General features: G+C 36.7%; 1 protein-coding gene across 2 annotated transcripts in view; it reads left to right on the forward strand.

Moving 5' to 3' along the window:
- Nucleotides 1-26,683, forward strand: part of DPP6 (dipeptidyl peptidase like 6) — a gene marked incomplete at its 5' end in the record, with an annotated part of 551,718 nt that overhangs the window by 439,877 nt on the left and 85,158 nt on the right. For both annotated transcript variants that reach the window (XM_082752737.1, XM_082752736.1), the window contains one exon: nucleotides 9,877-9,958. In XM_082752737.1, coding sequence (XP_082608863.1) covers nucleotides 9,877-9,958 — 82 coding nt within the window. The remainder of the gene's footprint in view (nucleotides 1-9,876; nucleotides 9,959-26,683) is intronic.

The raw sequence follows: 26,683 nt of genomic DNA on the forward strand, positions 1-26,683 counted from the left end.
TTGAAAGACAAACAGGTTTTCCTTGCACATGCTCTCATTTTCATGTTTATAGTAAAAGGCAAAAAAAAAAAAAAAAAAAAAAAATCCGTCAGAGAACTGGTTGCACTGCTGACATCTTCCAGACCAACCAAGTTTCTTCTGTTTTGTTCTGGACTATTATGCCCTTTCACTGCAGCATTCAAACATTTTTGTACAGCAAGAATCTTCCCGTACTTCAGTGTCTCCATCTGTGAAGCAAGGAGAGAAATATTGCTTACCCCACAGAGGCAATATGTGATAATTACTGTGGAGAGTGCTGCACGATTTCACTCTTTCACATTTATAAACTAGAGCCCACATTTTATTTTAGGAGGAAAAAGCACTGTAATTAATAGAGTCTGTTTTCAGCTAATTAAATTTTACTTATAGGAGCTGAGTATTTTCCCCTAACAATGACATAGGGGTTGAAATAAGCCCATATAAGAGGTATGTAAAAACAAATAGTGATGTGAAATTTGTCACCCAAAAAAATAAAAATGTATTGTGCAGTTTCTAAATAATTGACTACTGTGGCATATTCTCCCTCATCCCTCTTTCCCAGGTATCAGTTCATCATTTGTATCATCTTTCTAAGGTGTGTTATGTAGTTAATTCAGGAACCTCTGCTTTGTAATGTCATGGCTCTTGTGCCAGACTCAGTGCCAGTATGCTCTTGTGAGGACACTCATGGTCAGATATGCTTACTCAGTTGTATTTGACTGCAGAACACTGGCCCTTGGAATACACTTAAATTTGGTAGCTAGATTGTGGAGCCTAACCTTAAATCTTCCAAAATGAATTGGAATCTTTAAGTTGAGTTTACTGGAATTTGTCTTAATCTCTCTTGGAACTGTTGGGCTTCTTGCTTTTATAATCATCTGAATTAAACACTCTAAATCACAGTGCTTGAAGAGCAGTTAAATCACACGTGTGTTTATTGCTTGGGAATACATTTTGTACCTCTTTAATAAGAAAGCTCCAGCATTTATTAAGCAAGGCACTCATTTGAGCATCACTCACTTCCAAGTGGTGGCAGGCTGAAAGCAGCTTAGCCTTGGAAGGCAGTTCCAGGCAGGACTCTCAGCTGTGCTGGTGGGAGGAAAGCCACTTCAGCAGCTCAACACCATATCATTTCCACCAGGGATCTGCCATTTGTTCGCCCATGTTGGTCACTGCATAGCATTTGTAATGTGAAATGTTCCTCTTCTGTGTAGGCAAAGCACTTCTTTACCACACACTTCTCTTTTCCAGAGTTAGTTGTGATGTGGGTGGACACCTTAGAAACCATATATAGCAATAATAATAAAGAATGGGCCCCTGATGGGAGGATTGGATATTAAGAATTAAAGTAATGACTGCTGAGACTGAAAAAAAAAAAAAAAAAAAAAACCTTAGGTAATTAATAGTTAGATGCAGATGTTAGCGGCTTAGCAAAGAAAAGCCCAGCAACCAACTTTCTGATGTTACTGAAAAGGTCAACAGCTTATGGCTCATCAGAAAACTGGGGAGGAAAAAAAAATAAAAATGATTTGAAGCAAAGTCTCCCATAACATTTATATGAGGCAGCATGCCCTGAAAATGGAGGTAGGATTCCTATTAAATTCCATTCTTGAATAAAATGTACAAGGTCGCTGAATACATGCACAGCTGGACCATAGAGCGGCCTTCCAGTACCTAAAGGGGGGCTGTACAGGAAAGCTGGGGAGGGATTCTTTGTCAGGGGGTGCAGTGATAGAACAAGGAGGAATGGCTTTAAACTAAAAAAGGGGAGATTTAGATTGGAAATTAGGAAGAAATTCTTTACTGAGGGTGGTGAGGCCCAGTCCCAGGCTGCCCAAAGGAGCTGTGGCTGCCCCATCCCTGGCAGTGCCCAAGGCCAGGCTGGATGGGGCTGGGGGAAGCCTGGGCTGGTGGGAGGGGGCCCTGCCCATGGCAGGAGGGCGGAACTGGATCATCTTTAGGGTCTCTTCCGACCCAAACCATTCTGTAATTTTGTGATTGCTTAAAAGCGATAATATTGCTGTTGATAAGAAATGGAGATAATGGCTCTAGTAAGTGTTTGTCTTGTTTATTTTATCAGATGAGAACATGATCTATGTGGGTAGAGACTCTTTAAAATACTGTGTTTCAATATTTCTGAAAACATCCACACAACTCTCCAAGATGATTTTTATCCCATTGACGTGTTAGAAAATAAGGTTTGTTCAAAGATTCATAGTTTGCAAAACTATATGGAGAATACTGAGTTGTTCTAGTTTTCTCTGAACCCCAGTAACATGAACTGTTAATTAGAATAGAGCACAAGCCCAATATTCAATCTCTTGACCCAATTAAAGGTGTGATCAAATGTCCATTGAGGTCACACTGTAACGAAGCACTTCTGCTGGTCCAGTAGTGGGGAGATCACAGCTGCATCTTATTTTATGTACTAATAATCCCATATTGCTCTCTGCAGGCACCACTTCCTGGTGCTATATTTTCATTAGATTTTCAAAGTCAGACAAGGTCAGCTGGATAGAAAACACTAAGGTTTCATCACAGACGTACTTTCCTGGAAACTGGCAGAGTTGCTCTGAAGAACCATGTGCTTTTATCCTATGTCCATTATTGTTGAGATCTCAACTAGATTGTTGAGATTGCTTACTAGGTTGGTTGTCTTAATTTTTTATTTTTTTCCCTGTCTTTTGGATAACTGGTCTTCCCAGAGCTATTGTGATGGAAAAGCATCTGCTATAATTCTGTCTAACCTTCTTGATAGCATTCAAATATTTGAATTTTCTCTTTCCCACACCTCTGTTGTAATTAATGAGACTTGAAATCCTGATAAATCCAGTGCCTTACCTCATGCTTTGCCTAGCTCTGAGATCAGAGCTGGCTGAGAAATCTCAACAGAGTCAGAGAAAATTACTTTTAAGTGGTTCTGTTTATCACCTCTCATTTTCTCTTTAGGGGACAAAATAATACTCCAAGGCAAAAAGTGTTTTATTGTTGTGCTTTGTTTTGTTTTATGAAGCAAAAATCCCCTCTATAAGTTATGATTTAGAGGGGTCACATAAAAAACACGATAATCTCATCCTTTTAAAAATACTGTTACCAGTATCTAAAGACCATTTCTACTCTTTGCTTACTCAGGGAGACCTAGGGATTTTGATAACAGTTTGCTGTCTTCCAGCCTGGATTACCGTGAGTCCTAGCCATGCATCTGTGTCTGTTACATTTTTTTAATCAGTTTTTGTAGACCTTCACTAGAAAGAAAAGCCTGTGCCTTCACTTTACATAACTCCCAAAGGAAGTTGATGGCTTCTTTTCTGACAAGTGATTGATTTTAAAGTGGTATTAGTATTTTACAAGCTTTTCCAGGTCTAGTATGAAATATCACGTTGATGGATGCTTTACAAACAGAGGCAAACTATAATCAAACAAACTTCTGAGCTCCTATTCTTTGCTAAATCTGACTGAATTTCCAAACTGGGTACAAAGACATTTTAGATCCCATGTGTTGTATTTTTTTTCTTTTATGCTCTAAATAAATGACATTTTATCTTGAACAAAAAGGTTGGTGAGCTCTGTTGTTTTTAAGAACAGCTGAGATGTTTTTAAGAACAGCTAGATGATCGGATGTCTATCTGTAGTTGAAATTAGTAAGTTCAAATTGCTTTTATTACCTCCTCTTACTGGAACACTGAAAAGCACTGTAGAAGAAGTATGTATATGTGTGTGTTTATGCATTAAATATTTAATAGTGGATAAGCGTACCTGAATGGAAAAATTTTCCCTATCTATTTAATCACTTTTATTTGAATTCCGGTTATGTCTTCTGACAGTCTAATTTCTTGTTTAACTTTCTGGAAAGTCTTTGATTCTCATTTGTATTATATTTTATACCATCTCTCTAATATTCTCTATAGGGCTGTGTGTCTCCTGGGAAGCAATTTTCTTAATGACACCTGTCTCTTCTTCTCCTTGGTGAATACTGAAATAAACAAGTCACTTAATTGTTTAAGAATGCTTTCTTGCTCCTTGAGAAATGGCATTCATGCTTCTTGAAAACCTTCCACTCTTTGTCTAAACTTATCTATGATTCTTTGTTCACTTATGAACAGTTATGTTTTACTTTCTTTTATTTCTTTTTGCAAAGTTCCTCCATTTCACTTTTTTCCTCATCATTCATCAAAGCTTTTTTATTATGAAGTTTCTAATTCTTTATAAACCTTCCACATTTCTCCTTTCCATGGTGTTTGCTTTTTTTTTTTTTTAACATTTTTTAATATCTTTCCTTCCTTCTTCCCAAAGAAGAAGAAATCTATCTAAGTTTCTGCGTGATTTTATGCTATTAGAAGTAGATGTGAAGACACCAAGTTCTAGTTCTGAGACTGATAAGTAGGATAGGCAGATAGGTTTTACAGCTAACCATAAAAATGTCTTAGTGAGCTGACGTGTTTAGGGCTGTTATCTTTCAAGATATTCAGTGCTCAATTGATGAAAATAGCAGAAGCAGGTATTCCTTTCTTCCTCACTTATTTTTTTTGTTTGTTTGACTGTTTTAATTGTCTTTATTTCTTTGAGTTATTTGCATATAATACTGCAACCTTAAAATGTGTTCTGTATTTTCCAAAATTATGTCCCAATTAAACACGGGTATTCAAAGTTTTTCTCAGGAACTAATTCCGGCTCATATATTTAGCTCTGGTTATTCTTTCAGAAAATAGACATGTGGAAGTGGTCTTTAGTGAAAATTGTTATATTTTTATTAACATCGGCCATAGGTGCAAAGAATTTCATACAAATGTTGTTGTTTTATATTGGAAATTAAGTTAAAAAGTTATTAAAACAGACCCAAAGAAGAACAGTCCATACCACACCCCAGACCTTGACTGTTTTTGAGTTTCAGACTTTTTCAATCTGGTATTGTGATATATTTTTCTTAGAATATTCTTGGGGTAAAAGGAAACTCACTCAATTACAGTGGAATTTATTTATTTATTTATTGTTAAGCTTCACTTGAAGTACTTACTATAGAACAGTTTGTCATGTTTCTTCTCAAAGGGAGATTCAGTGCCATAAAGTCTCCAGGGCAAACTTCTATTCTTTAGAATAACAAAAATTGTCTGAAGGAACAAATAAATTGGAAAAAAAAAAAAAATTATGCAATCTCTTTAAAACTAGTCCCTCATTAACAACAGTATTTTTTAAAAATTTAAAACAGGCAACCTAATAGGATTGATTAGATTGTTTTATCCTATGTAGACATTTACTATTACAATAATTACAATTAAAATTTATTTGGTAGATGGTTTGCAAGTTGCACCCAGGAATGTTCCTTATTCAAAAATTTTGAAGGGAGATTTTTTGAGTAATGAGTACTCATGTAAAGAAATGAGTAAATTTCTCTATTTACTGGTTCAATAACCTTTTGTGAACTTTGTGCTGAAATCATCTCTGTGTCTGGAACAGTTTAACTGTCACTGCTCCAGACAATATTGTCTTAATGTGGATGAATTTATACAGCACATGCTGTCTTCTGTTTGGCTTTACAGCACATGCTGTCTTCTGTTTGGCTTAAAACAACATACTTTTTTTTTTTTTTTTTTTTTTTCCCCAGACTTTAAAATCAATCATTTTAAGAGATGAAATAAATATCATCAACCCTTTAATAACCCCCTGCCTTGCCATTTCTTTGGCTGGAAATAAAGGTTATAGTCCCTTTCCATAAGGAAACAGTAAAAGTGTTGTAACAGCACAGTGAAGTTAGTTCTTCATGCAAACCCATAATAGGAGATATACAGGCTGCCTTCAGAACAACCCATTTCCAAGTCAGCACCCTGCACAAATGAGCACACAGGGGAAGGCTCAGATCCAAACAAGGCCTGATGATGAGGGTCTGTGAGGAACACTGGCTCTTTGGAGAGGCTGAGATGACCTATAATGTTGATTGATTCAAGAAAAAATACAAAAGAATTTTAAGCAGGATACTTTGAAGGAAAAAGCAAGAGTGGAGCTATGAGAGGTGATAGCTTCTCAGCAATAACACAGCTCCCAGAAGAAGCTGGTTGATGAGACCAGCATGAGGTCACATGTAACATGCAGTGCTTGGACAATGGGCGAGTGCTCCTGAGTTGTTTTTGTTTGTTTGTTTGTTCGTTTTCCAAAAGTCCCTTGTGGCATTTTTACTGAGGAGAACTGCATGTCCAGAATAGTGTGAAGAAATCTGAGGTGTGTTGGATAACAGCTCTCCAAATGTGTGGTTCAGTTTGTGGGCTGCAAAGAGCTTTCCTGGGAAGAGTAGTAGAGGGTTGTTCCCATTCCACACTGGAGACGCGGTGTAGGCACATACTCCTCCTCCCACTATGAAAGACACACTCAGTTTGTGTGGTGGTTTTACCCTGCTGGGCAGCTGAACTCCACTACAACCACTCTCTCATTCCCCATCCTCAAAGGGAAATGGGGAGAGAAGAAAGTATGCTGGAAAGAAGAAGAAAAAAGGTTCACAGGTTGAAATATCCTTGAGATAAAGATAATTTCATTAAAGAAACAAAACAAAACAAACAGACAAAAAAAAAAAAAAAAAAAAAAAAAAAGCTGTATGGAAGTACACAAGGAAGAAAAGCAATTATTTATTCTCTGCTTTCTCTACTTCCCATCAATGAGTGATGTTTGGCCATGTCCTTGGAAGCCAGGTTTCAACAGCTGCTGTAGGAAAAGCTAAATCCATCCCAGCCAGATCCAGAACAGTCTGTAACTGAGGCTGCCAGGGAGGCAATCCATGTTTATTCTAGCACAGACCATGCACCCAACATTGTCCAAGTAAGTGTCTAGGAATCTGCTCTTTCATGGTAGAGTCTACACGTGAACTTCACTTCCATGCCAGCTTCAGGCATCCTGTCAGTCCAGTCTCACCTGGCCACTGCTAACACAGCCTGCGTGCTGATCCTTGCAGCTTCTCTGAAGGCTGCTATATCATGCTGGTCAAGGAGGGTTGCCTTCTCAGATCCCTTGCAGGTGATGCCAAAGTTCTCCACAGGTGATGGAGTGAATGGTTCTACTCCCAGGAAAAGGATTCTCTTCAGTCTATAAGAGATGAGGATCATGTCCATCTCTCAGGAGCATGTTGGGGGGAAAACTCAGATCTTAGATTTCTTTTATATCCCATGGTGAAAAACAATAATTCAGAGCATGAGGATGGCTGCCTGGTTAACACCTCCCTCCAGTGGTCCACATCATGCTCTGAACATGCTTGCTGTGACACATTTGAATTTAGAGACAGTTTATGGTAACTTGGTTTGTAAATCAGGCACCTTCAGACAATATGCAATTCCATCAGTCAGCCAGCCCTCCTATCTGCATATTTATCAAAATGTTTTGAGGCAAACAAACAAGATTATACTACAAGAAAAATTTCCCAGACATTCTGAACAGCATAAGAACTAATTCAGTAGATGCAATGATATTTTTCCTCAGTGAAAGGGAAGATGACTTTGCTTTTATATATGTGTGTGTGTGTGTGTGTATTTGTTTATTTTCAGCAGCAAAGCTCTTTGCTGGTAGCCTGAATTCAGGGCTTTTACCTTCTTCCTTCTCTTTTACCTTTTCAGCTAGCAAAGCTGTTTGGTGCAGCTTTTCTCATTGCATTAGAGTTGTCCTCTTCTAAAAGATGATGCAGTGAGCAGAACTGACAGGACTTGTCTGGGCTCTGGCCTGAATTATTGAATGTAATTGGTACGTCTGTCCCTTAGCTCCGTCTGGTTTATCTGAAGCATTACAAGTTTGAATTCTTACAATTTGTCTAATCTGTTTACTTGGTGATGGTATTTCCTCCCTCTATTTGTAGCATCTTGTTCCTCTTCTTACTATGGGTAAAAACAAACCAACCAACCAACTGACAACAACTAGATAATTAATTTGTCAAATAGTAAAGTACTTTTTTTCTACCATAAGAGGATTTGATTTGATTCACTAGCTTTCTTTTTTTTTCCTGCACTCAGAGTTTACTCTCTGTTGAGATAATCAAGATAGCTAACCAAAGAGATTGAGTCTTAACAAGGAGAGCTAACTTGAAACTTAAGCGGCTAATGAATCCAAGCTCGAAAAGATACAGAATATGATCTGCTATTAGTAGGAGTTCAGCATGACTGTTACCTGTTCTCTTATCCGTATCTTACAAAAGTGACTCTAGGCTTCCAGCAAAGACCATTAATCATGAGAATAAAAGATGTAGCTATATTCCACCAGCAGCAGTCCAGGATGACATATTGCTGGTAGAGTCATGATGTTGGGGCATCCTGCAATACACTTCTACTTGAAGGGTCAATACCTCAGCAAACTACTCGTGCCCCTCCACATCTGCCTCAAACCTGTTGTTGTGAGTACTTTATCGTTCAGTCAGCTCCACAGACCTCTTCCCAGAAACAGTAGGGGTTTATGATTTATAACTACTGACCCTCACCCTCTAGCAGGGGTGTGGAAGTTGCCATTCAAACCACAAAAGTTACAGAAGGGGAACTGTAGGCATTGGAATCCTGCCTTAGCACACCTCGTTTAAGGTCTGCCCTGATGGCATGTAGCTTTGAACAAAGGTTTGCAGGAAAAACACCTTTTTCACATTTGAAAGACCACACAAAATATATTTTTAAACACTTCTCTTGCTGCTCCCTTTGGATGTGTTGTGACAGCCATGGTGCAGTGGGATGATTCAGCCACAGGAAATCTGTCCCAAATGGGCAGAGCTGGAGAGTAGCCATGGTATAGCACAACTCAAAGACCAAGCAACAGAGGGCATTCAGTTAACATCTAGTTATTGCATTGAGTTTTGTTCTGTTTGGAAAATATTATCTGGAAAACATCACCTTTAACAAAGTAATGAACATTGTAGAGATGCCTTTTGCTTAAGGGCTAGGCAGATATTGTCTCATTTCTCTGGTTTTGGATGGTGTTGGCCTCAAATTGCCTTGTTATTCCTTTCTATAGGCTAGTGATGATAATGCCCTTACTTTTTAAAGCTGTTTGAGATCTTCTAGTGAGACATACTGTATACAGGCCTTTTTAGTGCTCTTTTTCATAGAATATTACTATATACAGAGTTGTAGCAATATGACTTCAGAATATGAAATGTAATTATTTGTGCTGAGTATAAATACCATCAAGGCAATGGAGGGGTTTTACTTTCTGTGCTGTGATAAAATGATATTAAGCTACTCTGACATTTACCAAAAAAAAAAAAAAAAAAAAAAACCTTTTTCTATATTGCATTTCCTGTGTCTCACTGATGTTCTGCTACAGAAATGAAGGTAATGGATGAAAGAACAAGAAAAGCATTTTGATTTTATTTTCTAAAAGATTGAGATATTTGGTATTAATAGGAGCTTTTGCCTTCAAAGCCAAACTGTGTATCAGTTCTTATACAGCTGTTAAGCATTCCTGCCATCATGTTCAAAGGAAAGTTATTAGGCAGAAAAGCCATGAGACAAAGAAGACTTTATATTTTTCTTGTGGCAATATGTTTGAAATATATAATTATTATTTATCTTTTGTGGATATCATCAGTGTTGATATATACAATTGCTTTGTTTGCCATCCCTTGACTAATTCGTAAGGCTTAGGCAAGTTGGTGGTGGAACTAATGTGTTTAACTTCATATTAATAAGAAACAGAATTTGGCAGTTAAAAGCTTGATCTTACCAATGCTTGCTAGAAGTATAGTGCTTACCATACAGTAAAATGTCTGCTAAAATCTGGCACCAAATATTAGGTGATTCTTGCTGAAGAATGTCATGTAGAATCACGGTGGTGCCAAAACAGGGTGTGCACCAGCTTAAATGAGGACATTCCTGAAGGTGAAATTTTATTTTTCTCTTTTTGCAGGGATCCCCAGAATTTGTATCCCCCTGAGGTCAGCAATGCAAAGCTTCAGTATGCTGGTTGGGGTCCAAAAGGGCAACAGCTGGTAAGAGAAAGAACAAACATGTAAATGAATTTAGAGAATATTCTGCTAACTAGATTCTTGAAACCTGTGTGTTAGCAACTAACATCTATTGGGAGTTGTTTTATCATGTAAATTATTTATAAAATTGCTAAATATATACATTTACTGCAAAGTAATTGTGGCTAAAAATGCAGGCAAAAGATTTTATGAAAGCTCTTTGAGAGGATGCACCTGCTTCTCCCAGTATTGGACACAGGACAGATTTATAATAGACAGTATGATTTAGTTAGTATATTATTGCTTCACAAGGGTGTCTCCAGATGTGCAAACTTGGCACTAGAAATATTTTAAATCTAGAACAGACTTGCTTTGAATTTGCCCTGTAGTTGTCTGCAAAATGGACAAAAGTAGAAATGTATTATAGAAAGTTTTCAAAGCATACTTTAAGAAACAACCAACCAAACAAACAAACAAAAACAGCTTGTTCGAGATTCATTGTGTTTCAATGGAGCCTTTCATGCTGCAATGGTTTTGAAAGGTCCCATTATGTCTCCTGGATGCTGCCATCTTGGATTTGCCCATTATTTACAGCACAGATTTCCTGGCTGTGTCCCCTGGCTTCATTTCCTGATGCAAACCCAATGTAAAGATATAACATATGCCAAACAATCTCTATTGTAACAAGAAAATTAAACATGTCAACTTCTTTTTATTGATATGGAATTTTAATACCAAAAAAAAAAAAAAAAAAAAAAGAGATTTAATAGTAGCCAAGGAAATCTAGCATCTCTCTCTCCTGTCCCTACTGCTTTCTTCAGGGTTTTCTTGTTTTGTGTTCTTAACTAAATTGTTTTCAAAGTTTGTTATTTAAGAAACTGCAATAGTCATTGCAAGTCTACAAATCAGGTTAGAAGGAAAGTAACGGCTACAAGAAGGTCTCTCCTCTGCTCCATCAGGAAAATCAGGCTTCAGAAATTCATTGACCTCAAATCTGGTAGGAGTGGAGATGCAGCAGCCTTTGCCTCTATGCAAAATGACTTCAGAGAAGCTCATTTTTCCTCATTTCACCCACATATGTGCCCTGGTTCTGTCCTCTAACATGTTCCATTGCAAATTCCTTAGTCTGCTGCCCAACAGATCCCTGCTGAGCAGTTTGTTCCAAATCACAAGAGATTGAGGTCTGATGCTGACCAAACTTTCTTATATTCGTGAAGACCAATGAGTTCACGTCTTTAAGCTTCTGGTTAGCTGATAATGTACAATCAGCTGAAAACACAGCTAGAGACTGCCTCTAGGATATGGCACAGAAAGCAAAAAGAGAGCAGCATATTTTCTTTGCTGTTTGCTAGTGTTTTCTGTTATAAGTCTGACAAACTGAACTTCACAATATATAACGAAAGGTACATCTGTTAATGGAAAGATAATACTGAGTTGCATTAGCAATTTTCTTCTGTTCACAAGGGCATCTCTTTATCATATTTTTTGCTGTGGACTTACATGCTTCAGCACCCTGAGACTCTGCATGTTATTGACTTGCATTTATGTTAGTTCTACCAAGCTGAATGGATGTATTTAATATCCATCTTAGAGAGAAGATTAACTTCTTTCACACCAAAGATAAGACAACCAATCTACTTCCTCTATTGCCTTCTTTCCCAAAGTAACATAACTATGCAGAAAGAAAACATATTCATATCAAAATAGACAAATTATGTATACAAAAAAGCAATACATACAGCTCAGGAGAAGAAAAGGCTTTCTAACTCCCAGCTTGATCTTTTAATACTGAAATAATTGATACCACTTTCCACTGATTTTATTAAAGTTGAAGTAAAATCTTAATTCCCTAAGACATCAAGTTTGGTACACGTTCTTTCTATGGGATGCATGGAAGATTTTTTAAAGTAATTTCAAATATTCCTATTACAATTGAATTCTATATGTATTTTGGAATCGTCTTGCAACAGTGGATTTGTTCTGGATTTATTTTTTTTTTTTGGCTTCTAAGTATGTAAATCTGTTGGCCTGTAATTCAGTCATGTATTTATTCATAGCTAATGATCAGAAGAGAATTGCCAAAGAGAGAGAAGCTTTTCTGAAAAAAAAAAAAAATATATATATATATAATAAAAAAATCTTCAAGCATTATAAATGAGGTAGAGAATACACCATGCTCAGTCTTCTGTATTTCAAGACTAACTGCGTTACTCAGAATATAATTCCCAGTGAAGTCATTGTCTCCTTCTGTGAGGCCAACATTGAGTGCAAATGCAGAGAAAAATCGAAGTCTTTTCAAATCTGATGGTGTGAATATTTGCTAAATGTAGGCTGGGTTGTGTTGCAAGAGAAAGGAGATGTTATTAAGTGGGATGGAATGAAGTAACATGCTGGAAACTAGGTGTTGGCTCCCTTTATCCTGGGTGGGACAAGCACATGTTAGAGTCCCAGAAAAAAGTGGGAGTGAAGGGTGAGTGGGTTTGGGATTGCATCACCTTGAGGTACCCTGGCTTTCAGGAAACAAAAAGGATTACCATTGAAATCTCCATATTCAAAGGAGAGGTAGGACTGGTGAATAGATGGTTTGGTCCTGCAACTTTTTATTTCCATTGTTTCTCCTTCCAAGGGGAATTTTTAGTCACTGTCTGACCTCTTTCCCTCTTGCATGTCTAATCATTCAAAAAAGAATCAAATCTGATACAGAAGAAACTTGAATGATCTGCTTTCCTTGTGGTTTAGAATAAACGGTGGAACCCTTTGTGGTTTAGAATCAACAGTGGAACTTTCTAGAAGCAATTTTCTGTTTATCTTGTTTTCCTTTGTCCTTACTTATTAAATTACATGGCAACTGTTAGATTATGAACTCCTCAGAGCATGGTTCTTGACTTCTAAGTAGCCAGTAGAACGCCACATATGCCAACAGATCTACATAAATAATGGCAGATACTGGAACTGAGCAAATCTATGTCAGGAGATCAGAATGCAGAAAAACCCTCACTTCTGGTATCTCAGGAAAAAGAGAGAAAAAAAAAAAAAAAAAAAAAAAAAGCTTTAACCTTTCTCAGATTTCATCCAAAGATTTAGCAAGTTAAAAGTCTAACAAAACTGGTGGAAGAGTCAGGCCTTTCTTCTGAGTCAATAGAAAAGGAGCCACCAAAAGTACAAGAGCTAAAACATTCCTCAAATGCGGCAATTAATAATTGGCTCCTTCTTTCATCCTATGATATAAACCATATTTTTGGCCTTTGCAGAAAGTGTGGAAAGCTGTATTAAATTGGAATAGCAGTGTGATACATTCACTTTCAGTGGGTGTACATGACTGTGAAAAGGACTGAAAAAAATCCATCTTTTCCATGATGCATCCAACAGCCCAAAGTCCTTCTTAGTATGCAATGGCATCAGCCCAGTGACCTTCAGCATCTTGCTTGGTGGCTTTCAGTGAATAGGCTGTATTTCCCTCAAACAGTATCAAAGCACGATTCTTTTCAGCAACATAAGGATGTTAGTGGCATGATAGAATTGAAAAAAAAAAAAAAAAAAAAGTATTATGCTCTATCTTTGCCCTATTCTGTGTATGCTTGTCTCGGATTTCCTCTCTTTTTCTGGTCTTGCCATTTGTGACTCAACAAAAACATACTTTCCTCTCAATGGATTATCAATTCTACCACAAAACAAACAAACCAACAAACAAGAGAAAAAAATCTCTTAATTGATTTTACTAAATAAAAAAAAATTTAATAAATTTTTGATTTATTTTAAGAGTCTCATGTTTTATATCTTTAGATTTTTGAAGTGGGTTCTGTACATGGGCATGTATGCGAGTTTTCCATAGTATATTTTCCCCAGTATTGTCTGTGCAAAGATTAGTCATTACTATCACACTGATCTGAATTTTCATAGAACTTATGAGAGTAACAGGCTCAGACCTCTCTATATATCTGTAGCTGAAGTGCCCAAAGAATAAAAAAATAAAAATAAAAAATAAATAAAAAAGTTTTCCAGATGTTTTTGTCTAGGTTACTCCAAAATGAGCACATCTAGGTTTAAAATATTTGCTTCAAGGACACACTAGGGATGTGGTTGAGTCCTGTTGTCATAAGGAAGGCACAAGCTGCAGGACAACTTTAATAACATGCAGTGAGTATTCGCATTGCCAACACTAAAGTACAGTTCACAGGAGTTGTTAAATTCCAGTTGTCAGAAGCAGAATAATTTCTGCCATGCTTCTATTTTCCTTTTTTTTTTTTTTAATCAGAACCTGTAACAGTCCTGACAGATATTAATGATAATGATGACACATCAGACGCTGGGGGATGCAGTTCTGCACAACTTTAGAGGCAGCAGTTATAATTCAAAAATCTCTCTCATAGTATTTATTCTTCAGCAAAGAGAAACATTTTTGTAAGGTTCTCCTGGCCAGTCAGTCGTTTACCGTTTCCACTATTTCCTTAAACTACCAAAGTCATGAAGGAAAAGTTTTATAATTGTATTTTGCTGTTGTTTTGACTGCCCTTATATTTACTGCTTACCCACAGACTGGTCAGAAAGTGTTTCTTCTGCATTCAGAGCCAATAAACCATTTTCAGTGTCAACTCTTTTGGAGCAGGAGCTACCTTTTATTCTTGCAGATTATGCAGCAATCAAGTGTATAATTGGTTCTAAAGTAATAAAAGTTATGTTTCACAGCAGGTGCAATAAGAAATCTCAATTTCAGTGAAATGCAAATACCAGGGGAAATGAGGAACAAGTCTCTCAGTCCTTACCATGTTAGGACTTTTCAGGTGCTCTCAAACCATGAATGCTAATGCTGGTAAACAGCTTGTTGTTATAGGTATTGCTGTCAAAAAAAAAGTGCAATACAATTTAGAGAAATATTGGAGTTAATTCCTATATAAAACATTTGAATGATAGATCCTGCTGCACAGGGCCAGAACCAATCCATTTAATTTGTTATCAAATCATTTCAACACTGTAGCATAATGTCTTGCTAACTACGTTATCTAGATGCAAAATGATGTTTAAGTGATGACACTTGGAACTAAACTGGAGTGACTCCTCTAATTAGCAGTTTTTTTCCTTTCCTGAATTTGTGCCTATCATGCCAGTTTAGTTCCAGGCAGAAGGGCTGCACAGATACCAAGTGAGGAGGACAATTTTCATAGGAGGTACTGAATCATCCGTTGTTCCTAATCCAGCAAATACTTTGAACTGCTGTCTATATTGTGGGTCTCTTTGTTTTTACTATTATTTCATAGATGTTTATATCATCATCTTTAAGCTGCTGTTCTCTCACCTTTTCTTTTCACAATGATCTCTGAATTTGTATTTAGCTGTGGTCTGCTGTATGTAATTATTCTGGCTTGGTTATCTTGTTAGTTGCAAAGAATAAGTGGTTCCCTCCTTTCTAAATCGCATATATGCCCTATTTAGAGTTAGAGGACAGCTTTTTGCATGATTTCTGCATTCTGGTAAAAGCATGAGTTTCATAAACCTTCCCTTCATCCCCTTTCCCAGTGTTAGAATACAGTTTTTAGGAAATCCCCAGTGAAATATATTACACTGAAAAAGTAGTGGTTTGTAGTGGGTTTTTTTTTGGTTGTTTGAGGTGTGTTTGTTTGGTTTTTTTGCTTCCCTTTGATGCTCTGCTCTTTGGTTACAGTGGCCTAGGTGCCCTACTTTTTATTTTTGCACATGCTTGTCACTTTCTCTGACATCAGTAGGTTTTATGTGTACAGTCCTCATTCACAAAAGGGAATATCTGGCATGCTCAATGTTGTGAGCTCTGCTGAAAATGGTTGTGTCCTTTCCCATTTCAGCATTCTTGGTGATGTGTTTTCACCAGTGACAAAAGAGTAAGACTTTTAAGGTAAGTAAAGAGGTTTCAATAAATGTTACTGAAAAATGATACAGGTGATTACTATAAATAACTTGTTGCCCTTTCTGTGGACATGAAGGATTTCAAAGAAAAAATTCAATTAATGATTTGCCATAGAAGTTTAAATAAATCAGAGAAAAGTTCATTTCTCTTACATCTGAATAGGAGACAATAAGTTCATATAGCATTTAGGGCATCACCCCTAGAGGATCACCACTGCTATAGATTCTCTCCAGGTCTTTGTAGATGTTACTTTTTTCTGGTTTAGTTACAGCATGAAGATGGCAATATAACCCTACCTCCCAGTGGATGTAAAGTATTAAAACATTCAAAATTATGGATATGCACACACGGAGTATATCCCTACCAGAAATATGTGTACAGATGGTTTTGCTAGCTCAGACAACTTTCTCTCTTTTTGTCACAGAGCATCTTGTTGCACTACAGGGCAAGTACTGAATTCTCTTCCATTATATGTTACAGCAGCTCATTGTGTGCTTCTGAAGTTGCACAAACATGCAAAATTCCTGACAGTGCAACATACCAGCACACAGCCATTTCCACTGAAAATAATTCCCTCCTTGAGATCTAAAATCTTGATATTGTTTTAAATTCGGTTGTGTTAAGGGGATATTAAGCATGTATCTTCTGGTTAGGAGCATTTTCATTTAAAAAATCTAACATCCAGAAGCATATGCTTGGTTCTGTACATAAGTGTTTCTGGCATCTTTTACAGCTGTGGTTTGTAGACATAGTCCATTAAAATAAGTACTTAGGAAGTTACAAGAAAGCTGCTTTTTTTTTTTTTTTTTTTTTTTTTCATGAAAATAGTTTCCTTTTACTTCATAAAGCATCAGTCATTAGTAACAGTATGTTTAAATACTATGTTTTAGGATAGTGCAAGCAGACTAGTAGCACAACCTAAGAGACTGGAGCACAGCTCACCTTTGTTTGCAGAGGTGGTCTTGTGTTCCTCAGACATGAATCAAAGTTATGAGAAAACTTCAAGAACAATACCATTAGGTCTACTGGTATATCCTGTTCAGCTCCTGGAATAAGTGTTTCTGGTTTCTGTTACTAAACAACATATAAAAGAGGAATATTAACTCTGCAAGGACAGTCGTGTACCTGGAGGAAACCAGTTGCCATTTTTTTATGCTGGCAAGTAATCTATGTGCTCCTCTTAGCTAGATATTCATTCTATAACACAATAAAATAGCTAAAATGAAACACTGTATCATCTCACATTAAATAATCTAATTTATAGTGATGCTCTACATAGACATCAGTGATATTAGGTTACAGAATACAAGATAATCCATCAAGTATAACTTAAAAGCAAAATCAGAGCTCCATACTAAATGGTACATTTACTGATACATACTTTAATACAACAAGGCAGTTATAAATTAAAATAACCCCATTAGAATCCAGGGCAAGAAATTCCAAGCAGACATGGTTCTCTTTGTCGATGTGAAATAAACCTTCTTTTCTTCCTCGAAGAACAGAAAATAGGACAGAAAATTTTTCTTAAAACATACCTATTTTTAAATCTTCCAAGTCATTATAATTGCTTATTTGGCTGGACTCCAGTGGATTCTAGGTGTGATTAGAATCTGTACATGATGTTATGGACTAGTATCTTCACAGAACATAAATAGAAATAGAATGTATTTGTAATGATGAAATGACAAAAATATGAAGAAGAATGTTGAAATCTGAGCAGAATATTAATGCAGTTAAGGACTTAGGCTGGGAGAATGAAGACAAAAATCTCTTCTGTGTCTTTTTTTCCTTTTTTTTCCTTTTTTTTTTTTTTTAAAAAAAAGCGGGGGGAGTGAGAGGAGGAGGGGGAAATGTGTCTCTAGATCATAGAATTCAGCTGTTACTCCTATAGGCTATTATATGGGACTTGAGTACCAGTTTAGATTGTTTCTAAAGACCTTAAGAACCAGAGGATCTTGCAAACTCTTCTGTTTTCCAAAGGGAACCTTAATATTTCTTGAGGAAAAAATCACCAAACTTTACTGAATGCTACAGACATAGATAAAATCACAAATGTGATTTTAGTAAGGTTTATATATAAGATTGTCATTCTTAACTGTTCCTAAGGAGGAATTGCAATATATAGGCTTTATATAAAATTCTTAATATATATATATATATATTATTTATTATTCACAGCAGACTTGTATTTTCCCTAGACTTTCCCTAAGCATTCTTGTTGTCCTTCATGTCACTTACAGAAATCACCTTCAAATAGGCTTTGGTTTTCTGAACTCCATCCATACCCAGACAGTGTCTCTATATTCCTTCCAGCTCATCTGTCCACTTTCTTCTACTTTTTGTATGCTTCCTTTTAATGTTTGAGTTGGGTCAGGAGATCAGTGGTCATCCACACAGACTTCCTGCAACCTTTGCTTGGTTTCCTACAATCAGAATTAATCATTCTTAAGCTTGGAGGAGGGAAAACATGAAAATCCAACAGCTTTCATTTATCCCTCTTCTCTCCAGATCCTTGTCTCATGGAATTCTTCCAGGCAGATCCCTGAACAGGCCAAAGACTGTTCTCCTGAAGTCCAGGGCTGTCATCCAGATCCTGAACTACATGGTGTCTGTGGCCAAGGCCGTCCCCAGCTTTCACATTCTGTGCAGTTCCTGCAGTCAGGTCCACCTCTGATGTTTCAGTCTTCTGCCTTTTTCTCACTGCTCACTGGTGAACACGGTCTCCACCCATGCCTAACTCCTGTAGGCATCTACACCAGCACCAATGATAAGCCCCAGCCATCCCTGTAACCCCAGACCTAGAGAGCCAAACCCTTGAGAGCTTCTTCTGGCTCAAGGTCTTCAATATGTGAGGGTAGTTGCTCCAGTCAGTGCTGGATACCAAACCTGAGGTGGTTACAAGCCACAGACTATCAGAGCTATCTTTACCCGGCAGCCACAGGCACCCTGATGTTCTTCAAGCTTTCCAAAAGCCTCCAGTAACTCAAAAGGTCAAAAAGTGAAGCCTGGAACCTGCTGCACAAATTGCTGCATCTCTGGGGCAGCCAGGGCCTAGTCACTGATAGTAGAAATAGAAAAAAACTTCATTTGAAGACATGAAGGAATGTTTTTCCATTCCCTCTGGCTTCTTAGTCTCTTTGTTGTCCATGGACAATGAAAGCAAAATTAAGGTCTTAACATTTATTTCACAAGGCATACTTTTACATACATTTTACAGGTGATAACTCTTCTGTGCTTCATTTGCTAGATGCTGTCACTGCATGCAACAGAGTTTTCATTTGTATTTTACAGTAACTCTGATGGTTTTCCTTTGCAGAATCAATTGCATTTCCTTTCATTGCATTGATCTCCATGCAGTTAATCTCTTACACTACTAATATCAGATGTGTACAAGCCTTCGATCTCCAATGAGGAGTCATTAATACTATTTTTGAAGTGTTTATGGATCAGCACGGTTCTTATATGCATCAATCTGTACTACTGTATTCTCAGATTTTAGTAGTCCCCTGGGGGCAGTTACAGCTTCTTTATGTTGAAAGCCTTCCCACAGAATCATTTTAATACTGGCATAGTCTTTGCTTTGGTCTATAAACACCACCTTTCCCCATTTCTAGATAAAGGGTAAGTAAAGTAAACCTTAGCCCTGCCTAAAGTAAACTTTGTCTGTGTGCTGCATACCTTCAAAAACTGCTATGCCTTCTAAATCCTTGGCTTTGGAAGAAGTCATCTTCTTTCCTTGATTTAAAGCAAAGCTAAATACTTGTATGAAAAACTGAAACTGTAGCCGTCTCTGTCAACAATTTATCAAGATGTGATTCTCTGCAATGTGTTGATCATGTGGAATACTTTCATTGGTTCATCACTAATCAAAATAATGACATTTTGGTTTTGTAAAGAAAAAGTTAACTTAAAAAAATATTTATTTCTTTCCATTGTTATCTCTTTGTTATCTGTCTCATTCCTAAGCTGCAAAAATGAACTGTGTGGTGGGGGAGAATGCAAATACTTTGAAGATTTTTGACTTATTTCTTTATCCCACCTGCTATCAAGTTATATTTAAATGGCAACTATAAAATCCTAATTAAAATACTAGCTGTTATTATGTATTTTCACTGTTGAGGGCCAGTTTATGATTTTAATACCCTTTTGAATAACTGATGAGTTGGTGTAATCATATCATGTGCATTAAGGACAACACTCATGACAGAATGCAAACTTTGATGTTCAACTAGCTTCCATTAATGCATTTTTTGGTATTCAGAAGATCAGCAAAGTATTCATTAAATTGTGCATAGTCAATGAGCAGCAAGCTTTAGAACTGATTTTGAATTGATCACACATTTCTCTGCTGCAGTTGATGTAAGAATGATCATTGCAAAATGCCAAGACCTTTTTGGTACAATGCTTGTCAAATTTCCTTGATATCCCAAAGTGAAAACACAATTATCATATCTCCTTCAAGATTCTGCATGGACATTGATGGGCATGCTAATTCTGTGTAGTAAGGACAAGTTTTAACTTGGGCAAAACAGCAAGGGAATCTTTCCCTGTGCAGCTTTTCATTTTCACAGTCCTCAGCTTCTAAGTTTCATAGGGTACGGGAAAATCAAAACTAGTTCAAGCGGGGCTGTCTCCAAATTACTTTAATGGAATTAGAGAACACTATAAAATGAGGCATTGAGGCATGTGAGGAAGGAAGAGATGCACATTTTGTATGCACATTTTCAGGAAGAGCTTGTTCAAAACTATTTGTGTTTATGATCTGACATGTCCAATCCCCACTTGCATGCCTTGGCTGTTAGATCCCTCAAAAAGTGTACAAGCAAAGAGGTAATTCTTCTCTTGTTCCTGGACACATCATGAGGCTAAAGATGTCCTTTCTTTTTTTTTCTTTTTTTCTTTTTTTTTTCTTTTTTTTTTTTTTTTCCAAGTATTTCAGACCTATGTGATGTGTAACACCATATAAATATCTTTATATCTAATATACAGTTCACTTCACAACATGAAATTTTACCAGCCTTTACTTGAGGGAGGAAGGGAGGAAGGGAGGAAGGAAGGAAGTTATCTCACACTATGAAGTTTAAAATGTCCTTGATTAGTCTGTGAGATTGTTCACATGCACATTTGATTTAAGAAATAATTGATGGAAATAGAATGATTTGGGGTAGTAGAATCCCCGTTTATATCCCAGGGAGTGTTGCAGGCCTACTTCACTCAAGGACTGATTAACCGTGCAGAAGTCTGGATCTACCTCAAGAGATTACATTCATTTACCCATGTGTATTCTCATTGCGCTTGTTTGGAGAAATGAGTGCCTGCTGCTTAAGAAATTTGGTGTGATTGACCTGTAGGTAGAAAAGACCAAAGACTTTGGCATGTCTAATTTTAACAGCATCAAAGCGATAACCACTGAATATATGCTACAGTCCTTCACTTGGGGTTGTTCCTCCCTGCAGCAGGAGAGGGCTTTCAGAGATGATGAAGGGTGTGCATGAGGAAGCCTAGCACTATGGAAATACTGGCTGGGAGCATGCATGTGCTGCCATTGTCATCACAGAGCTAATGGGCCAGATCTTGAGTGGATGAAGGTACCCAATGTTTTCTGTTGGTTGTCTATATTCAGTGGAAGTGGTAGTTACATAACTTATACGGACTGCATTGATTGACTCTATTTGGACTCAGAAGCACACAGACAGCCATCAAAGCTGCTGGAGAAGGAGAATCCCATGGAGCTAGGCATATTTTATCTTCCTTTAGTTCTTCGCTGGCACCTGCATCCCCCTGCTGAGTGTACTTGGCATCTCAGACAGACTGGATCGTGCCTTTGGAACCACATATTTACAAAAGGTGACAAAAACTCATGTACAAGGTGAGGCAGGATTGATTCCAACCAGTGTGTACTGGCAAATGTACAGAGTAGGATACATACGAGAACCATTTTTCTTTGCTATTTCAGCAAAACAAATGTTACAGTGGCTGCAGTTCTGCCTTTGCAGAAGGAAATATGAGTTCAAGTAAGTATCTTGTTGGAGCTGACCATGACTCTGCAAGTAATTTCATCAGCTGAACATGGAGTTCATAACAGGACAAGTAGCATTTTAGATTGCTTCTCTCTCAAGTATTCACAAGCTTATAATAGTCTACCTGATGTGAAATGATAATAATAGTAAGGATGATCTTATGGTTAATTCATTGGAATAGAGATCAAACTGTCCAGGTTTGACTCATGTTTTTTTCCAGTGTTCCTATGTGACATTGAAAACTGGATTTTCCTTCTTATATATAGGAATAGTATTAAATATATGTGGCCTCTAGATGGTCGTCAGGAGAGCACAGGTTTCCTATGTGTCTTGTCTATCTGCAAGATGATTTAGGTAAATGAAGGGGCTTAAAACAGCTCTGGGTACCTGTGTTTGAGCAATTTATTCTTGTCTTCAGTGTCTCTACTTTTTTTCTTCACTTGTTGAATGGACACAACAGTGCTTATCACTAAGATGATATGCTGTTGGGTAGGGACTGTCTTTTCTGTGCATTTGTTCAGCACCTAGGACAATGAAGTCCACAGATAATTACCTTTACAAAAAAAAAAAAATTACTGATCTGCAAAATAAATATAAGTGTTTCTTAGACAGAATTTTAAAATGAATCTTTTATTTTATTTATTTTGCCAGAATACTCCCTCAGTAAACTGGTTTGACAGTTTATTTGCAAACTTCTGTATAGAGGGAAAAACAAAACAATACAAAACAACAATCTGAAAATAAAAGAAGGTTTTAACATTAAAAATAGTAGACAATGAAAAACACCATGTTGGATGGAGAAAGAGTAGCATGTTGATTTATTGAGACTATTAGGAAACTTGGCCAATTTGTAATTTAAAACAGTTTCAAGAGAAATCTTTGTGCTTGTCTGTATATGAAGACCAGGTCTATTGACAAAACTTTCTATGTGAAATAGAAAAACTTTTCATGTTAACTACTCTCTGTGGTTAAATCTTGTGGACTGGCCTGGCAGTGGAAAAGGTCTTCTGACATGTGGAAAACATTCATGCTTCTACAATGTACCAATAAGCTAATAGGCACTGAGCTACTAAGGAGATGCTAAATTTGAGTGATGTTGCCCATTACGTGACAAGTTATATTATGTTAGAAAATATGAGAGAAAGAGAACACCAACTTATAATTCTACCTGAAAGCTGGAGAATAAGTAGAAGCAGTAAAAATACAGATTAATGTGTATTAGCTTATTTTATCTTGGTCTTGAAGAAATATGAACCTTACTCACCTTTTTGGCTGTAAGGAAGCAGGGCGAAATAACTGGAAGAGAATATGTAATATCCTTCTGCTCAAAATAGTTGGCCACTCTGACCTTTGCAGTGGTCTTAAAGAGATTATTTTCATTAGATTCCAGAAAAAAAAAAAAAAAAAAAAAAAAAATTGTAAGTTAAACTGTTGAAAAATAGCAGTATTCTAATTACTGCATCATAATTACTTACTACCACTCTGGATTGGCTTGGTAGAGAACAATACTTAAGAAACCTTTAAGCAGTCATAAGAAAAAGAAAAAACAGTTTGAAATAAGTCCTCCTTAAATCAGTGTTGTTACAGCTCTTGTATGTTTTACATGGATTAAGTTTATTTTGTGTTATTTTAAACATTTATCTTACTGTATAAATTTATTTTACTGGATAAATACTTAATCTTTGGCTTAAAGTTCTCTTACTGGCTTAGGCTGGTGGTTCAACCAGCCTAGTATTTTTTTCTTCAGTATCAGTTGTGTCACATAAGGAAGTCAAATGGCTTGCAGTAATCAGTTCTAATGTAAGTTGCAAACAGGCAGAGGTTTCTTCCCAGCCCTAGTAAATTAGTGCTGTGTTGATACCTGAGGCTAAGGGGGTTGTAAGTTTATGCTGAAAATTTCAGGTGATATCCTGAGCACCATAAAGCTAAGAGCAAAATCCACATTGAAATTATTACCCTGGGAGTCAATGAATACATTAAAAAAAAAAAAAAAATCTGAGTCCCAGAGGACATTCCAGTTATCTTTGTTAAGACATATTTATATCATTTTATATATATATATATATATATATATATATATATATATATATATATAGCTTAGGGATATGGTTTAGTGAGGACTGTTAGCGTTAGGTCAGAGGTTGGACTCGATGATCTTGAGGTCTCTTCCAACCTAGAAATTCTGTGATTCTGTGATTCTGTGATTTATATAATGCTTTTATAGCATCCAGCAGGAAGAGAAGGAAATTCTTTCTTCTATTACATCCAGTGGCAAGGAGTTCCATACATTAATTCTGCTTTCAGTGGGAGAGAAAATATTTTTATCCATTCTTTAAAAAGCTCTCTTTTAGCTTTCATTGGTTTCTGTGTTGTTTTGGTTAATAATAATAATAAAGGGCAAAAACAACATTCTTTTCTGTCCCATCTTCATTTGCTTGTGGAGCTCATGACTTACTTGTTTATTCTACAGAATTAACTATTTTAGCTTCTTCAGTCTATGTAGGGATGTTTCTGTTCTTCTTACTTCTTTCTGAATATCTAATTTTTCCTCTGCATTGAATGTGTCATAACCAAAATGAGCATGGTACTCAACCTGCAGTTATCTCCTTTGACCCATTCTGTTTTCATTTTATGTTATTACAGGACTGATATGTAAAGGAAGCATAAAACAATGTGAAAATGATGTCCATATATTTTTTAAATTATTTTTCTTTATACAGATTTCTTACTCTCTAATTAGCTCAAAGGATTGACTCTCTGATAGAAAGTACTACTTTAATGTAATAAAATCAAAACAGTGGAAAATATTATAAAGGTATTTCATAAAATCATCTGATATCTTTCTAACCCAGGCTGTGAAGTAATCCAAAGACATTTCTTTTTTGATGAATAACTGAAGTTCAAAAGCTTTTTCTTAATTTATAAGATACATTACACAAAAATCTTCCTTGTGCTGCTTCAGTTATCCTTTATCTTGATTATGCTTGACATTTTTAGGGTACAAGACTCTGTAGTTAGGAGGATAATTTTAAATTCTCTATGAGGTGCTGCAGTTTGGCTCTGAATTACACAGGAGACAGTTTGAAGTCAAAGCACTATATTATTTTCCATTGCAGCTACCAGATACTGCATGCAGACTGATTAGTGCAATGAAGCTTTGAAAGACAAAACAGTGAAGACAGGAAACATTTGCAGCGCTTTACAAAGCAAAGGGCAGGAGCAGGTTGTCATTCCACCTTATTTATTTTTCCTGTAGACTCATTTAAAATTTAAGGCAGTACAAAATACTGCAAAACCTTCCTTTGCTGGGCAAGAAATGGTTCACATCACTTGAATAACTCCACCTGATTGTGTGCCTGTTGCAGGAGAGACCCCCAAACACCCACCACGTGGGTAGACTTGGAGGTTTGGGTTTGTCTTACAATAGCATCCTTAAGGTGCAGTAAGAATTGAGAACAGGTTTATTGAGTCCCAGTCTGACCAGGTTTCCCTCGCAGTTTTACCAGTACGTGCCACCAAGGTGTTAGGAACCATTCAAGATGCCTCCCATGGACACTGAACACGTAAAAACAGAGGAGTGCAGACTTTTGCCTGTGGCAGGAGAAGCTGCAGAGCAGGATGGTGTGATGTGGGCTGTCCAAGCAATGTCCTTGTCCCTGCAGCCATCCTATGCTGCCTGCCCCTCTTCAGCCTCCTAGCTGGACTCCTGCTCTTACTATTGGTGTTGCTGCTACTGATGCTCCTTTGTTTATACTGATTTTTATTTTTGACTATGAAAAGCAACCTAGCATTTTTCTCAAAGTGACTTTTCTGCTCAGCCTTCCTGAATTTTATGTGCATTTAAGTTTCAACAACCCTCCCATGCAGGCTGGTTAACACATTAAATTCTTTACTCAGTGTCCCTTCTCTGGATCCTCTGCGTACTAAACATTAAGGTACTAAAGAGAATGTAGTATCTTCTACAATGTATATTTTACTTTCAAAAAATAAAAAATAATAATAATAAAAAAAAAATGTTGCAACTTTTCTTAGTTTAGAAGCCCTAGTAGGCAAAAAAAAGAAAAACAAGTTACGGTTCCAGTCATCCTTTTTAACCATAGGCAAATCCTCAATAACAGCTGGCAAAATTAAGTTAGGACCTAAATTTTCTTCTAGAATCTTTCCAGCTCATCTTTACGTGAAACATATACTGTAATAGGATGTGAAACAGGAGTTGAAAGTAAATATTTTTCCCAATTCTATCCTTTCATGAGAGTAACATGAGAAATTGCATTCTTGTATTGTGGTACAGACACCTAACATTTGTTCCAATATCTCCAAGGCTATAAATCCCCATCTGTAAATGTCTGCTGAACTCTATTAACAGTTTGTCTTATAGTCTGTCTGTGTTTCCTGATGCCCTCTTCAGTACATCTTTGCAGTATGAATGGAATTTAAAAATATTTTAAAAACAAGACTAGGATGCAGTTCTCTTTGAGTGGAGGAGAGGAGAAGATCTGTTTGTTATGGATGACATTAAAGCATCTAAGCAGATGATGAAGACTGATACAATAGACCAATATTATTTTTATTTATTTATTTATTTTTAATGGCTGGCTAAAGTTTTGCTCACTTTGTTTACTCATCAGCTGTTAAATATCCAAATGAACTGCCTGATTCCAAAAAAAATTATCTAGGAAACCTAATAATGCTCACAAAAAATGGGAGACATTTGGGAGACTGATGTTAGCCCCTTGACAATCTTGGGTTGAAATTTTATAATTGATAAAAATTTTATATTGATACATTCTTGCTCAGTTGATCTGAGCAAGAATGGTGATCTTGGAGGTCTCTTCCAACCCCTGCAGT

This window comes from Aythya marila, assembly GCF_965140915.1.
Source record: "Aythya marila genome assembly, chromosome: 2".
In the NCBI taxonomy this organism is placed as follows: Eukaryota; Metazoa; Chordata; class Aves; order Anseriformes; family Anatidae; genus Aythya; species Aythya marila.